This window comes from Thunnus thynnus, chromosome 8, assembly GCF_963924715.1.
Source record: "Thunnus thynnus chromosome 8, fThuThy2.1, whole genome shotgun sequence".
Lineage (NCBI taxonomy): Eukaryota > Metazoa > Chordata > Actinopteri > Scombriformes > Scombridae > Thunnus > Thunnus thynnus.
Window position 1 is genome coordinate 30,957,882 of NC_089524.1, and position 17,877 is coordinate 30,975,758.

General features: G+C 42.3%; 1 protein-coding gene across 4 annotated transcripts in view; it reads right to left on the bottom strand.

Moving 5' to 3' along the window:
- The window catches only part of LOC137188328 (inactive N-acetylated-alpha-linked acidic dipeptidase-like protein 2), a 581,495-nt gene that overhangs the window by 149,848 nt on the left and 413,770 nt on the right, over window positions 1–17,877 (bottom strand). For all 4 annotated transcript variants that reach the window (XM_067597950.1, XM_067597951.1, XM_067597952.1 and 1 more), the window contains one exon: window positions 12,845–12,991. In XM_067597950.1, the coding sequence (XP_067454051.1) occupies window positions 12,845–12,991 (147 nt within the window). The remainder of the gene's footprint in view (window positions 1–12,844; window positions 12,992–17,877) is intronic.

Consider the following 17,877-nt stretch of genomic DNA (forward strand, 5'->3'; position numbering starts at 1 on the left):
TGAAGAGAAGAACTTGGCTGTTAACCTGAACAGCAATAGCCAAAATCACTTAAATGAAACTCAAACTTCATGAATACAACATCAATTTAAGCATATGGCATAGTTTTGGACAGATCTTGACAAGTGATCTGTGGAAAGTGTAGTTCAGAAACACCACAACAATGAGTGCTTATCAAGAAAGATGGAGAGAAAATGAAGGAAAAAAAGGATTATTTCTGTACTTCAGTGGGGTGTGTCCCCAAGCTGTTGATAAAACCAGCCAAACTGATCTATTTGGAGACTGGTACAAGTCCAAGGTTCTTATTTGGCTCATTACGCACTGGAGTCCTATGTTACACTGACTCATACACAAGCATGCACACATACTGCACATCTGAGAGCTGTGGTCTAATGAGGAGTTAAAGTTGGGAAGCAACAGAAAGGTTAAGTTCAGTCTGAAAAACAGCATTGTCATACTCCAAATGCTTATCCGGGTGTTTCAACTTGAACAGAGGGATATGTGAAGAATGGAAAGAAACTATGTCATGTTTCCCCTTGAGAGAGAGAGACAGAAACATACTGAAGCATGGACACTGACTCCCACATGCAAGCAGAATTACTCATGCGCTCACTAAATACCTCAAAACCCTTGTGGTAACTTTCCTTAGGCTTGGCCCTGTGGGGGCTTCAAATACATAAAAACATCAAGACACAGAAATGTAAGTAAAAAAGTTTGTTTATATCTGTATCTTTTATATCTAAGACCACATGCGCAGATTTCTGAACAAAATTTCAGGCTATTTTAGCTGTACAACTCTAGGTGCACCTTCAACTTAATATCACCCTTGGATGAATCAATGGAAGGCTGGAAAAATAGTTTTTTCATGTTCAAATCTCCAACTTCAAGTGGTGATTCAGAGGCCATTGAACCGTCTTAATGATAAATTATCTCTTTTTATAAACAAACTGCTGTGTCATGAAAAGATTGGTAGCAGTTTTCTGGACAAGTATTTGGAGAGCTAAATTAAATAGTGGACACACAGAAAGTGCTGATGATTTTCTTCCCCCATAATGTCAACTGGACTAAACAGCACATCCACCTATAAATCACTTCTGCTGAGCTCAGCTACTGCGGGACTGTACTTTATCGTCTGTTTGCGTGGAAATTAGTTGACCATCCAATAAGCAGATAGGGAGAAAAAAATATTTAAAACATGAATAATTAAATATTCCTGTGGGAATGTAATGCGAAAGAACTCAGAGAGCTGATACCCACACTGAGGCTGCACAATCCCTTAAATATATTATTTTGATACTAAAAAAAGGTAAGACATTTTTTTAATGTAAATCTGCATCAAGACACACATTGTGATGCAAGTAAATGTGGCCCTGTCTTCATCCCCCAGACTTTGACCACATTTAGGTGACAAAGATGGCGGCGAGGAGTTCATCCAGCTTGAGTATGTCCGTCCAGAGATCTGTGGGTGAAGACTATCATATCACAGATTTGTATACATCCTTCTGTAAATCGAGATCTCTTTTAAAACTGTATTAATTGATCTTTTTGGCCACCTGGGGGCAGTGGAAGCAAGCCGTGAACACAACAGAGGTTATGATATTGTAACCCTAGTTCTATAAGCACAGGCGGAGCCCTCTACTGGACTCTATGACTCTATGGGTAATACTCTCCTCCAATCACAAGCATGCAATCGCCCACTGAAATTAGCATGTACGTAGCTCGCGAATACGGACGCACCTACTGATTCCGTTTGTCTCACACAGTACAAAAGGCAGCGTCTCGCTGCAGCTCCCATCCTGAAACCACTTCAGCGGACAGCATTAGGAGCAGCAGGGTCCATAGGTAGAGGGCTCCGCCTGTGTTTATAGAACTAGGGTTACAATATCGTAATCTTCATTCTATCTCACACAGGCTCCGCCCTCTACTGGACCCTATGGATACAGTAGGTGGAGCCTGATGAATGTTCGTCCTGCCACGACATGTCATCAGACTGCTTCACTGAGCCCGACCGGTTATAGGTTAGTCGCCACGACCTTACTACTTTATAATCCCAGCCGCTGAAGTGGATCAGTAGGGGGCCCAACTCAGGCCAGTTGACATGAACATGAACTGACTAGAAGAAGGTGTGATTGGCAGATGACGGTGTCCAGCTGTATATTAGCAGCAGCGATGCCTAACACCAAATGTTTACAAAATATTCCAGTGTGTCCCTATCCTGCACCAGTGAAGGCTGTGGCTTCCTGCTCAATCAGGAGGGCTGTGTGTGCCTCTTCTGGGGGGGGCACACCGGGACAGCCTGTCTTCGTGTGGCCATGCAAACCACTCCCATGACTGGTGACAGAGGCTCCTTCCAGGAAGCTTTGACACACTGCAAAATGCCTACGAGAAGAGGTGAAACAAAGGCAGGTTGAGCCAGATGTGCCAGGCTGTAAAAGTCTTCACAAAGCTGGCTGACCAGTTTGAGCGAGACAGGGAGGGGCAGTGAGAGCGCTACACACTCCACCACCATGGGCATAACCTTCGGGAAATCATGGCAAACTGAAGTCAGCGGTGGATTTCTGAAGGTCAGCAATGCTGCAGGCACAGAGGAGAAGTTGTCGTCATCATCCATCTGCGAAGCCACTTGGAGAGTCTCAGTCGAGGCATGTGCGTGATTGGAGGAGACTATTACCCATAGAGTCACAGAGTCCAGTAGAGGGTGGAGCATGTGTGAGATAGAACATTGACACATTGTTGCATTGCATCCTGAGTCCTGCAACAAAAGCACTTTGGTTAAGGTCGGTGGAAGATTATGGTTTTGGTTCAATAAAATCGTCTTTTATGCTTCAAGTCAATGCAGACTTTTTCTGTATTAAATCAAGACCATGACCTTTCCCTAACCTTAACCAAGTGCTGCCAGTGTCTAAACATAACCATAAAAAAGCTGTAGTCACTACTAGCAGATATGTACTGCAAGATCAGATATTTTGCTGGAAAAAAAAGGAAATATGTTATCACTGAACATTTTTCTCATATATATCTCGCATATACGCCTGGCATCATCCTCATCATCCTGCTATTGCCACAAACTCTGAATTCTGTATTTGTACTACAGGAAAATAGTATTTTCCTATAGTAAATTATGCCATGCAGTAATCCAGCTAATTTTTTGCTAAATATAAAAAATGTAGTGTGTAGGACTTCAGAGACTGAGAGTCCTCTTGGCATAGGTGTACTGTAATTGTGCTAATGTCCCAAATTTAATATGGTAATGATTTATTGATATTAGCAACCTATCATCTCACTCTTATTTACCATCTTCTTTCTCTCCTCACTCGGATCCTGTTTCCTCCATCCACTCCACAGACTTTACTGATATACTTCTCACCCTCAATCATTCCAATCTTCAAAATTGTAATTACCTCAAGTAAGATGTGTCAGGGGGAGATATGCGTATGTGCACATGAGTGTGTGTGAGTGTGCCTTAGCTTGCATGACTGCTCACTGGGATCATCACCATTTGAAGCACTAAAAGGGGTTTGACCTGACAGCTGTGCAGGGGAGAGCAGTATGCAGATGTAATATCCTTCTATCATTCCTCATCAGCTTCAGACTTCCAGGAGGCACTGAAAGGTATCTACTGCCACTTAACAAGACTCCATTTACTGTGTTTTAAAGCCCAGACATGCAGGCTGAGGAAGACTATTTGAAATGGAAAGAATGTCACTGTAAATTGGTGTAATAAAATGGTATTTCTGCTGCATGAGCCAATAATAAATTAAGACCTGGTGTGCTCTTGGAGTACTGGTGTGATGAAATTGCTGCCAAATTCAAAGTACCATGTCAAATATGCGTTAAATGACATGTTTACAGATGTATGTGTAATATGTATCTTACTTTCCACTCCACTGCCACTTGCTTAGCAGAAAACTGGGGTAATCAAACTGTAAGCTGGAAAACATCTCTCCAAGCAGTAGTTCATACAGAATTGTTGTGAGACATGAGTCAGCCTGAGTAAGACCATTAAACAATGAAGCTAATATCAAAATCTATTAATTAGACCATCAAAGAAATTAATTTTAATGGATATAGCAGAAAGTTAAACAAAAGAAGCTTGGTAACGTGGGGACAACTTGCTTGGCTAGTTGTCAAGCTAACCGCTAACACACTTGCCTGCTGGGAACACGCTAGTAGGAATCTGTTGCAAAAGCTCTCAAGCTATTTAGCCTGGTTGCTAATGGGACAATAGTTCTCACAGTATATTAAAGATACATTATATTCAAGACATATTTGACTCTTGTCTCATATCTGCAACATTCTGCAAACGATGCCTCTTTTGTGGAACATTTTATACTCCAACAGAGGAGGTTTAGTGAAAGTGGATGGTGCAACACAGTTTAATAAGCTATAAGCGTGTACTTTTTTGGCCACAGTGGTTCTTTGTTTCCCACCAAGGTCAGCATTGTCAAGACAATTTGCTCTTGTTCAACAGCCTGAATTTGCATGTCAAAGTTCACCACAGAACTCGATACCAAATATTTACTTCTCCCACTGGGCCTACACTTTATCATTACTATGCTTCTACCGGCCACATTCAGTCTAATCTAGCATTCCTATACTGCATTTGCATCCTAATATGAGAATGTTGAATGCTGCAGATGGTAGCTGTGTTTCACTGTGTATTCGTTTTTAGCTAGCTTGTTAGTAGTAACTTAAATATGTCTAAAGAGAGACAATTGGCGGATACTGTGTGCTTTTTTTTAGCTGCACTATTTTCTCACTGACTATTTGAGAAGAAGGTCAGGATTGTAAGTAATGGCAGAGCAACGCCATATCTACTGAATCTGAACCAAGCCGAGCTGCAACAACAAACAACGACAACTAAAATGTTGTTAGGTAAGTAGGTGTGATGCTCTTGTTTCCTCATTTTCAAGACCCTGCTTGACCTTAGTTGGGCTGGGTCCAAATTATCTGGTGAGGTACAGTCCTGTTCTATTGCCATGGGTCTAAGGTTTAGGTGTCCAAGCTATTTCCAGACAAAAATGTTGACAATGGAGGGTTCTGGAAAAATGTGGATCACATTCAATGATAATGTTTTTGAACTACCTGCTATGAGTGTTGGTGCTCTCTCTCTTTTTGGGTCTGTTCATGTCGACAACATTTTGGATCAGGTCCCCTGGTATATTTGGATTTGCTCTGACTGTTCTTGGGTCCCATTCTCATTGAGGATTCATTTATGCACTTCTGGTTCGGGTAGATTTTTCATGGGTTCGTTTTGGATTTGGTTCATGAAGAGCGCCACGACGCCCCACTGCAATCAAGAAAAGGTACGACTTTGAGCTGGGACAGTTTCAAAGGGACATCAAGCCCAACGGGTTTTGTAAACCTGTGACATGTCAAGACTTCTCAAGGCAACAGTCAAATTAAAACTGCAGGGCAAACCCAACAGAAGGAAAACTGAAATGCACAATAAGACAATGAGACAAACCAAGGACATACTGAAGACGCTATTTAATTGTGTTGCCTTTTTGCCAAAGAGAGCTCAATTTAGGGGTCATGACGAGGGGAAGGAGTCAAAAATAGAGGCAATTATTTTGAGCTTCTTTCCTTTTTGTCTGAACACAACGAAGATTTGTATTGCAGCCTGTCAAATGACAAAGTATTACTGGCACATGGGTTAAAATCCACAATGAGATAATTATAGCTATTGCTGATGTACTGGGAGAGGAAATTAAAGATGAAGCGAGGAAACCACAATTTGTGGTTATGGTGGGTGGATCTACAGAGTAATTTTGCAGAACCATCTCTTGTACTTCGCTATCTTTCAGACAGCAGTCAGCTGTCAAAGAGCACTTTTCATATTTTAAAGAATGCCACAGTAGGCGGGGGGCAAAATATGTTGCAGCTTTGCTCCTTACATTTTTGGAGGACTATAATTACCTGGAGAAAGACAAAGATACCTCAGGCTCTATTAATTTAATGCAGTAGGGCCTCATTTATAAAACTGTGCAGGATTCATGTCAAAAGATGGTGTGAGGACGAAACACAGGAAGTGCTTACGCACAAAAATATTCTGATTTATACCACAGTGTGTATGCACGTCCTACGCTAGTTTCCCTTTATAAATTACAATCAAATCAAAATTTGGAGCATGTGAGAGATCATCTTGTCCCTCTCTTGTAACGTCCATAGTTGTCTTTAAATAGTCAGGGAAATGCCCTAAATTAATATTCATTCATACCAAATGCAAACGCCAACACCAGATGACCTGGGTGCGTAATTTGTATTCCTTTGTTTGAAAAGAGAGTAAACCAAATGCATTCAAATTGTGTTTTATTTACACAGACAAATGAGACATTTTCCATTGTTTTTAGTTTTTGTGTGTGCACTCCAGGGAGTATCAATCAAACAGGTGTTTGTTTATTCATTTCAAGAATGGCTTTTATCTGTTTTTGCAAATGAACTCTTCATATAATATGTGAGAGGTAATGTTTCAATTTACTTTACATAATTTCAAACCGTTACTCGCATTTCATCCATTTGCCAACAGAGTCACAGTTTCATTTCTCTAGTCTATATGTGTACGCATGAGTTTCCATGGAGGACCGCACATTCTCCCATCAAATTTGTTCTTTAAAAATCCCAAAGTTTGCTTAGAAAGTGGTGTATGCCTTCTTTCGTGCATACGCAATGGTTATAAATGAAGCCCCTGCCCACCTGAACCTGAATGTGCTCCTGAGCCAAGGAGCAGCAAAGATGAGGGGCTGTCAAATATTCGTTCCACACCTCACTGGCCTGTGGAGTTCTTCTCCAGGTCCCCAAAGCAAATGCAATTGCTTGACATACTGTATGTCAGAGATGACTCCCACGTGTAGCAGTAGTGGGATGTAATTTTACTCCCAGATTTATGTGCACAGCTGTGAAGAAACTGAGGGAGCTTTTTTGGGTATATTGTGTAATATCACAATGAATTAGTATAATGATATGATATACATTTACATTTTGTCATTTGGCAGACGCTTTTATCCAAAGCGACTTACAAATGAGGCAAAACAATTTAATTCAGTTCAATTTTATTTATATAGCGCCAAATCACAACAGAAGTTATCTCAGGGCACTTTTCACATAGAGCAGCTCTAGACTGTACTCTTTATTTCCCAGAGACCCAACATTCCTCTTTTAGCAGGCACTTGGCGACAGCGCAAGGAAAAACTCCCCTTTAACGAGAAGAAACCTCAAGCAGAAGCTCTGGTTGAGAGAGAAAGGGAGAGAGTGTTAGAGGACAGTGACTCTGAAAGAGCGGAGTAATACAAATTCTCAAGTAGTTGACCAGGTACAAGTGCAATGAGAATATTATGTGTGTATATATATATATATATATATATATATATATATATATATATATATATATATATATATACACACACATATATATATGTATATATATATATATATATATATACAAGTGCATTAGAAATACTATTAGCAGCAAGTAAGAAGTGCAACACTCAACAAAGAGCTGAAAAGGTTAAGGGGCTTAAGTGTTGAGGTGAGCTGAGTTTTCAGGAGTTTCTTGATATTATTATGTGGTCATATTGCACTCAGCAAACATTAGCTCTACTCATGTTGGGAATATGTATTTTTTGTAGTTTTTATGCACAAACAGTTTTGACTTTGCAGATCATCCTCATCTCACAAACAAACTTCTTCTAACATCCAGTGTAAAGTAACACCTTGAAGATGCCTAAGCTTTCCTTAAACAACTTTGCAAACTTTGTAAAACAAACTGTCAAATTATGGCAGGGTGTGAATAATCACAGGACCATGTGGGGAGTGGTATGACTGCACAGAAGAGAAAACTTTCAAAAAGTGAGAGAAAAACAGATGCTAAATGAGAAAACAAATGTTCAACGAACCACACTCCTGTCACGATCACCGTGGCACTGGTACACAACATCTGGTGGTTTCCCAACACATTACCAGCACTGCAATTCAGTTTACTGGGTGTATGAGGATGAATGAATACAATTACACACACAGTAGATCACCTATAATGGTCTGTTTGGAATATTGAACAATCCTGGAACACAGAGACAGAAGTTGCTCAAAAGGGTGCTTGTGTGGTTGGGACCATATGTATCTGCTTCAAAAATTACCTTAACGAATTCAGTACCCTCCCCTGAGTCTTCTCTAGTCTTTGCCCCTCTCAGCTTTCTGTCTCATCAAGAAAGAAAAAAAAACAGAATGGCTGCACCTGATTAAGAATTGTTTTTAAGGAAAAATGTCTCGGATATTATTACATTACATTTTGAATCCAGAGTGTGACAGTGATCCATTATTTCATCACACATGTACCTATAAACCATCATTGCCAGTGATCAGTCGTTGTCATCGAATGTTGGAAAACTAATAATTATTCTATAGTTCTAATATCAAAAAGTTTAATTGTGCTTAAGAATAATAAAAAGTAAATACAGAGAAATGACTAAACAAGTAAAAAAAGAAGCAGAATAAATTATAATAAAAAAGAATATAGAAATTGAGCACAGAACCATAATAAAACTATTCTTGTTATCCTTCATCTGACACTCAGATGGAGGCATCACTGCTTCTCTGGCAGACCTCACAGAGTGGATGTCAAGGCACCACATAAAGCTCACTCTGGATAAGAATGAGCTTGTGTTCCTTCAGGGGATAGGATGTGTGTGCTGAGATCTGCCCATCAACATTCATAAAACTGATGTGATGCCAACTCGGGCAGCAAGGAACTTGGATTTGACACTGCAACAAACTGTTGTTGTTGGCTAACAGTCATCCATATCTGTATATTCTTCCTCTACAACATCAAGAGGATTTAAATTTTTTCAATAAGAAGCCCAGATCATACTGTCATCTCCCACCTGTTCTACTGAAATCTCCTCCTCCCTGGAGTGCCTGCATCTATACCACCAGACCTCTGCAGCTACTCTAACGCACTACTGTCCATCTGGTGTTCAACTGCAGCAAGTTTCCCCACACTACCTTCCACTTCAGCGGCTCCCTGCTGCAGCTCACAACCAGCTCAAGACTCTGGTGCTAGCAGAGCAGTTCCACCATGCCATGGACAAACATAAGCTACACAAGCTTAGCAATGCTATGTGTGCAGTCCTTTTTCTTCCTCTATCACAACTGAAATGGGGTCTTTTATTTTATTTATTTATCTTTACAAATATACTGTATATTTTATGCCCATTCTGTGGTTGGGCTACCCCATACACACACAATTTCCCTAAAGTTACAATTTCATGTTATGTTGTATGTAAAAAAATTTTGCTGCTATATTCTCTTTTTGCTTAGGTTTTGTGCTGTTGTCAAGTCGTCTGTCTGCTGTTTGCTCTAATAAAAATTAGACAAGAAAAGAAAAGAGCACATCCTCAGTGGTGTGTTTGTAAGGGAAATAGAAAAATTATTTTAAAAAATCAGTAAAATTGACTAAGATTTAAATGACATGCATGACATTGCATATTAGGTTGGGTCCCTCATCTTGATTTTCTACTTTTAAAACATCACACACATCACACTGGGCTGTCTGTAGAAACATGTGTGTACACATGATCTTGAGAATGCATGAGGTGTGCACATTCTGACCACATGTTCCTCTTTTATTGAAAAGACAGTTATTGTTCTATTGGGAAAATAACAAGCAAGTTTTGTATGTTTTTTGTGTGTTTTTTGTGCATATGCATTGCTTATACATCAGGTGCCTGAAGGTATTTTGTGAACTGTTTTGATTATTATCTTTTTTAACATAGTCACTTTCCTCACCCTCATACTCCATCGACATCTACCTAAATGTGTCATTATCAGAACTCTGAGAACTGTTCAAGTCACAGTCAGAAATAAGAAATAATCAACATCTACAGTACATCTAATTTTAAGCCATCATTCTTCACATCATATTGTATAGGAGTATCACAGCATTTTTGCCTTCTCCTTAACATAAAGGCCACTCACCATGACAACACTGATAATGTGTCATGGTGGAAAAACCAAAGAGCATAGCACAATTATGTGCTCAGTGTGTGGGAGAGAAAAATGAGAGATATGACTAATACAGTATATAAGTGCTAGAAAAATGACAGATGAGTGTAAAAATAACTGAGGGCAATCAGCACTGAACATTTGACAAAGTGACAGCATTGTTGGAATTTTGAGTTCCATTTGTGGCATTGGTTTTGACTAGGGCTCTCAAAGTTAATGCAAAATTAATGTGTTAACACAAATTTGTCTTAACTGCACTAATTATTTTTGATGCCATTAATGCAGGTTCTGTTATGGGTCTATTGTCTGATCCACACTCCGGAGCAGAGAGTGGCAGGAATGCATCAATAAGCTGGATGCCAACTGCTGTAAAACAAGACGAAGAAGAAGGTTCTGTTATGATGACCCCTTGCTTCACCCGTAGTTAAGTCAGATGGCAACTAGCAAGGAAAATGGATAAAGAAAAATGTATTTTGAATGGCAAGTTCAGTTTCAAAGCCTTGTCAGATGGGTCTGTCGACAAGACCAAAGTTATTTGTAGTTACTGTCAATGTGAACTGGTTTACCACCAGAGTATATCTAATTTTAAATACCATTTGCTGATGAAGCACACAGCTAATGCTAATGCAGGCAGCCTCATTAACCCGGTCCATCCCGCTTACAGCAAACCACGATTGATAGTGTGCAAGGGAAACCCATGGACAAACCTTCAAGCAACAAGCTTTCAACAACAGTAGCTAAAAGGGTGTCCACAGCTTTCAGGCCAGTTAACATTGTGGAGGATGAGGGTCTACGTAAAATAATTCAGATCACATCCAATGACTGCACTTGAATTGCCATTGAGAGCCACCACTGTATCGAACATACACAACCTGTTTGATGACCAAAGAGCAAAAGTAATTCTCTTTCTTATACTCCCTTTCCATTGTTTCCTGCTCACTTAGTTTATTATTCATTTAGCCTTTATTTTTACCCTGTGAGGTTGGACACAATTGCATTGTGTGATTTGCTTTTGAAGTAAGGGATCCAGGGAGTGACCTTTAAAGGGCTGCTATTATGCTTTTCCTTATTTTCAGTCATCTCTCTATGTAGCCTAAAGCAAGGAATCTCTGTCTGTCTGTAAGTATGTATGTATGTTTGTCCTTCGCATATCTCAAGAACTGTTCATCTGATCTACTTCATACTTGGTGGGTACATTGCTGGGGATACAACGGAGTGCACTGTTGAAATTTGGTGCAATTTGGACATGTGAAACATTTAATATTGATAAACTTGAAATAAACAAGCGAACCGCCACTCCGCTCTGGGCTCTGCTGTAACATGTCATGGTCAGAGCTATATGACCCTGCCATGAGAGAAAGGAGGGGACAGAGAAACAGAGAGACAGCGCTGGTGAGGACAGACAGCAGTAGAAAGCTTTCTCTGAGAGAGAGAAAGCCTGTGAATTATAGAAATAAAATGTTGGGAGACTACCACAGTCTTAGTGAAAAATTGAAATACAAAAACAGGAATACCTGCTGATTTTTAAAGTCCAGCTGAAACTGCATTTCGAGAGCATCTTACCTCTGTACCATGACATATTTCCGAGTGAAACAAGATAGACAGGTGGGACATAACGTTGGGTGGAATTTGATTTGAAGTTAAAAAAAAGTTAAAAAATTGGGTGTGTCATAATGAATCTTAGCTCTGTGCCGCTAAAAGTTCAAGACTGATTGATGGGTAGATGTCATATTATTGGTTGAAACTGGTTGGTTCAAACTTACATAAGCACACATCTTATTTTGTTTTACAGGAAGAAAACATGATTGGATTTTGATATAAAAATACAAAGAAATTGATTTTTTGTAATTTTTTGGGCATTTATTGTTCAATAGGTGCATAATATGACCAAGGATTTGATCTAAAATTGTTTAAAAGGAATTTTTCATTTCATCATGACTTTAAAACTGCCGTTCTGAATGCTATTAAGCGAATGCTAACTTATATAGGACTGTCCTCCAATAGAGTCAAGAATATGTATGTATCAGACTGTCTTTAATTCAATTCAGGTTTTGTCTCCATGCTTAAATAAAGCCAGTGCTGTGGATTTCACCCTTCGCTACCTATTATTTTCAGGTTGTGAAGATGCCTTGAGGGCGGATAAACATCATGAAGATCTCTCGCACTAATTAAGCTCAAAGTTGCCGTCCGAGTCAGGAGTTCTAAAATCTGAGTGGGCTGATTTAGCTGGGGCTAAATCTCTCTGTTTCCACCCCAAGGCAGTACAACACACATCAATACTGCATTTTTAATGGAAGTAAATGGGGGCATGCATAATTTGTAGGCTCTGTGATGTGTATTTGTTGCTTGTATAGAGACAGAATCCATATTGCAGTGTGTCAAGCAGAGTTGGTAAATTATTTTGAAATATTTTATTCTACCTAAATGATACTATTAGTTTTATAGGCTGCAGATGGTTGTTACCACATTCAATCACCACATTGTCAGAAGTGGACAGATTACTGCGGTGTTCTTATCATTCCTTTGATACAATTTTCAAGTTGCCACTTTTAATTAACAATTTGATACATACAGACTATGACAGGTGTGTGTATCATCACTGAGAAAGGTTTTACTTCCAATTAAGAGCTAAAGATAAACAAGTGGTTTATCCAAATATATCCATTCACAGCCTTCTGTTAGAAACTGAGAAACAATGTGCAACTGTGACATGTGACATTAGCATTATTCCTCTGCTCCTCTTAGCTTAAAACATAATTTGGGCAATTAGAGAGCAACCAAAAAGGTTATCAGCAGGGAAAGTGGGAGCAGTGAAAGTGAGAAATCTGGTGTTTTGGTCTTACATACCTCTTCTGCTCTGGTCTGCTCAAAGGCAAACTCCAGGGTGGGCACAGCCAGCTGGTTGGCAAAGAAACTCACATCTCCAGGCAACTGCAGTGAGCTGACGTTGGGTCCAGGGCAGTTCCCACCACGGATGCAACTCAGCAACTGTCTCTTACAGAGAGAAGAAAAGATGAAGAGGGAGAAAAACACAGTGGATGACAAACATTCATAGTGGCAAGAGAAGGAGAGATGGGTACAGAGATGCCAGCATTTCCTTGGGATTCATGCCAAAACCAAATCCATTGTCCTGGGAAAAATATCTGCTGGAAACCAGGATTTTTAGCGTGTGTGTGTGTGTTTGTCCGTTGCCTTTTACAAACTTCATTAATATTACCATGCAACTGTCACAGCTAAATACTAGAATCTTACCTTGAAGTGCTGTTATAACAGTAATGTAAGTTTTTCAGCTTCTTTCCCGTCGATTGGCAGCTCACAAATCACCTCTGTCATTTTTTTTTAGATTGTGCATGAATGAAATGCATTGCAAAATTTGTAACTTTAAACTGTGCAGGTGTTTGAACAAGTTTCTTAATCAGACTGAATCAGAGTGCAGTTTAAGAATTGGAACATCGAGCACAGACTAAGTCCTGATGTTACAACCAAACATCCAAGAATGATGCTTCAAAACACCAAAACAATATGCTAAAATGGCTACGTGTGATAGATTTTTCTTCCCTGCCACTAAACGCTGTAAAAACCTTCGGTCAGTACTATAAAGATGGTCATACTCTGCCATTTAACACATATAGCAGAAGAGCAGAGTTTATGCTGTAAATGCAGCGCATTAAACCATTCCATTTGTTTTGCTTCCACCTCAAACATTAGTATACTTTTATGAGGGGAAGACCCTGATCTCATCAGAGGACATAAAACACAGCATTCAAACATCATTCCAACATTTATACACATCAGATAACGAACCAGATCTTAAAGATGTAAATAAATTCCTCCATACTATAGGCCTACCCACATTAACAGAAGCCCAAACTGAAACATTAGATAAACAATTCACAACGGAAGAATACCACAAAGCACTCATGCAAATACCCTCTAATAAAGCACCAGGCCCCAATGGCTTCCCCGAGTTTTTTAGACATTTCTGGCAAACCATTTCACCCCTTTTTTCAGAATGAAACAAGAATTAATAGAAACCGGTAAAATCTTAAGGCTATGGATATAACCCCAGTTCTCTGATTAGCATGAATGAGTGTCTCACTATGGGGAACGCCTCCTGCGTGACCTCATCAGAAGCTCAAATAACATTACGCCAGCCCTAATTGGCTGGCACCAGTGACGCCTATGTCAGGAGGGGATGGGACCTTCCTCCTATATAATGGTCTGACATAGCGTCAGTTGTCATTCAAAACAAGCTCACCTCTTCCTCGCTTCCACAGCAAGGAGGGTGGGTCTGGCGAGACACTCACTCATGCTAATCAGAGAACCGGGGTTATCTCCATAACCTTAAGTTCTCTTTCATAGCATTCATTTCGTGTCTCACGATGGGGAAACATACTGACTCCCTGATTGCCAGACATGCCTGAGAAGAAGACAACTGTCCCCAGTGGAGCTTCACAGAGAGGGAACCACTTTCTAAGAAGAGCCAGTGCTGAGGACTGAATGTGCCAGGGTTGGTGCCGTGACATCCAACCTATAAAATCTAGTAAACGTGTGGGGTGAGGCCCAGCAGGCAGCTGCGCACACCTCTTGAATAGAAACTCCCTTAAAGAGAACCCATGAGGTTGCTAAACCTCTGGTGGAATGTGCACATAGGCCAGAGGGAGGCTGAAGACCCTTGCTAGTATAAGCCAAAGCAATAGCCCCCACTATCCAGTGGGGCAGGCGTTGCTTGGACACAGGCTTGCCCACATGTGGTTTCGACCAAGACACAAATAACTGGTCGGCCTTCCTGAAACCCTGAGTCCTATCCACATAAATACGCAGCCCACGGACTGGACACAGAGTATGCAGATGCCGATGCTCCTCAGAGGAGAAAGGCGGGGGATAAAAGGCGGCCAGCGCCACCGGAGAGCACGAGCCTACAACCTTTGGCTTGGCTGGGTTAGGCTGCCGACTGACCTTTGTATTCCCTGGGGAAAACTTTGTACATGCGTGATGCACAGAAAAAGCATGGATTTCACCTACGTGCTTAGCTGAGGCTAAAGCAAGCAATAAGACTGTCTTCAAAGACAACATTTTCAACTCAGCCTGTTCCAAGGGTTCAAACGGGGAACAGGAGAGAGCGTCTAGTACAGTGGGAAGATCCCACGATGGAGCCAGCAGTCTAGATGTAGGCAATTTTCTGTGTGCCCACTTCATGAATCGATACACCAAAGGGTGTTGACCTACCATTTTCCCATCAAAACCAATATGGCAGGCTGAAATAGCTGCAAGATACACTTTGATGGTTGAGAACGCCTTATCCTTCTCAATCAGGTCCTGTAAAAATGACAGAATCACTACCACAGAACACTGAAAGGGAATAGCTTGTGATTTAGAGCACCAGCTCTCAAACACATGCCACTTATGCTCATACAATGTCCTAGTTGACGGGGCTCTGGCACAATGAATAGTGTCAATAACGCTGTGACGGAGTCCCACTGTAGTCAGGTTGAACCACTCACGAGTCAAGCCCATAGAGCCAGTCTCTCTGGGTGGGGTGAAATATTTCCCCCTGTGCCTGAGACAGCAGGTCCCTGCATAGCGGTAACGGCCATGGTGGGCCAGACAGGAGTTGAAAAATCTCCGCTAGCCAGTGCTTCCCTGGCCAATGCGGGGCTACCAGAATCATAGACAGACCTCCCTGCCTCACTCTGGCCAGAGTTGGAGAAATGAGAGCTATTGGTGGAAAAGCATAAAGGAGGGTCTTTGGCTACTCATGTGCCAGTGCATCCACCCCCAGCGGGGCTCTCTGATCGTGTAGAGAGAAAAACTGCACTGGGGGGGGGGGCTGTCTGAGGTCAAGCTTGGGGAGATTGCTTCCTAGACGAAGGATTCTTGGGACCTCTTGGGGCCTGAGGGGCTGCCTGCGCTTTGGACACTTTGAGAATCCTGAAAGCAGGGGCTGGGTGAGAGACAGCCTGTGCGTAAGACTGGCATGGCGCCATGGAGGCGGCAGGTTGTGTCTTCCCGGGCAGGCACAGTTTCAGCGCCTCATCATCTCTCTTTTTCTCCTCACATCTCTTTTGCATAGAGGTGACAGCTGCACCGAAGAGACCCTGAGGGGCCATCAGAGTGTCAAGGAGCTCCTCTTTCTCCTTGGTTGTCAGGTTGGTGAGCCCGAGCCAGTGTGCCCTCTCCTGAAGAAACATGAGGCCCATGGCTCTCCCAGTAGCTTGGATGGCTACCTTGTGGAGACGGAGGACGTGGTCTGTTATAACGCAGATTTCTTCCCACAAAGTGTTATCTGGTTTAGCAGTCATGTCCTCTTCTAGTTCGGCTTGGTATGCCATTAGGATAGCAGAGGCGTTAAGGACTCTCACTGACAGAGCCGCTGCCTTGTAGCACTTATCAGTCAGGCTAGACTGGAAGCAGTCTGTTTTGGAGGGAAGAGACGGAGCAGAGGAAGACAGGGAGGTCTTCGGGTGAAGGTGGCTCGCTACCAGTGGCTCTATGGGTGGCATCTGGCGGACACTGTGGGACTCCATCCCCTCACAATCCAGCAGTGAACCTCCCGCAATGGGGTGTCTCTCGCTGTATGGCCTATCTTTCCACGTTGCTGCTCTCTCGTCGAGTAGCTCCGGGAAAAACAGCAGCACTTGCTTCCCCGTCTTTTTTCGCTGATGGTGATTTCTTGCCGTCAAACCAAGATTTTGCAATCTCCGCTTGGGCGACGGGCCATGGGATGTTTAGCCTGGCAGCTGCGTGCTTGCACATATCCTGCATGTCGAGATCCAGGAGAGATGACGCCGAAGGCTGGTTACCTTCATCCGCGGCAGAGGGCTTTGCAGCCCCGCAAGTGTTAGCAACGAAGATGGACTCTTCCTCCTCACTGTCAGACAGCAGCAGCTCCGAGTCGGCCGACTCCTCTCCATCATCGTCCGCATCTCTCTCCAGGATAGCACAGGCAGCAGCGAAGCCCTCGCATCCCTTGTCAGTGTCTTGCGACAGGATAATGGTGTCCGGGAGCAGGGGGACCGGCTCCGGCAAACTCAGCCAGGTGTAGCGACCAGGCCCTCGGACATATCCCTTTCTCCCTATGGCGCAGCTGCTTCGCACATGAGCGGGTCTCCCCCGGACAGATTAGCCAGGTGGGCTAGCTGGTGTCAGAGAAGCTTACAGGGGAAAGCAGTGCAGTGGATACACTCGTCAGTGGAGGTTATGGCAGCTTGAGCGTGGGATAAGCCTAGGCACGCCGCACACATTGGGTGAGTGTCCCCGTTAGAGATTTTATTGCCGCAGGGGCATAGCTTTGGGCTCTTTCCAACATCGCTGGGCGAGAGCGAGGGGAGTGGGGGCAATATTGCTGTTTTCCCCATTAGTGTAGGGGCGAAAAGTGGGCAACTTTTCTGGAGGTATTGCTACCTTTTGTGTGGTATTGCTACCTGTTGTGTGGTATTGCTACCTGTTGGTATTTCTACCTTTAATAGCAAAAGTATTGGTATTTCTGTATCGGAAAGTATCGCTACTTTCTGAGGTAAAATATTGCTACTTCACTCTCAGACTAGCCATAGAAAAGTATCGCTACTGTTTGTGAACTAGTTTGCAACTGTACAGCTGGGAGCAAAGCGCCCCGTGACCGAGTTGTGCACTCAAGTCCGTGGACAGCTTAGCTTAGCACTCGATAGCACAGTTGTCAACAGGCTTCTGTGAGAAGCGAGAAGAGGTTTTTGAATGACAACTGATGCTTTGTCAGCCCATTATATAGGTGGAGGGTCCCATCCCCTCCTGACATAGGCGTCACTGGTGCCAGCCAATTAGGGCTGGCATAATGTTATTTGAGCTTCTGATGAGGACACGCAGGAGGCGTTCCCCATAGTGAGACACAAAATGAATGCTAT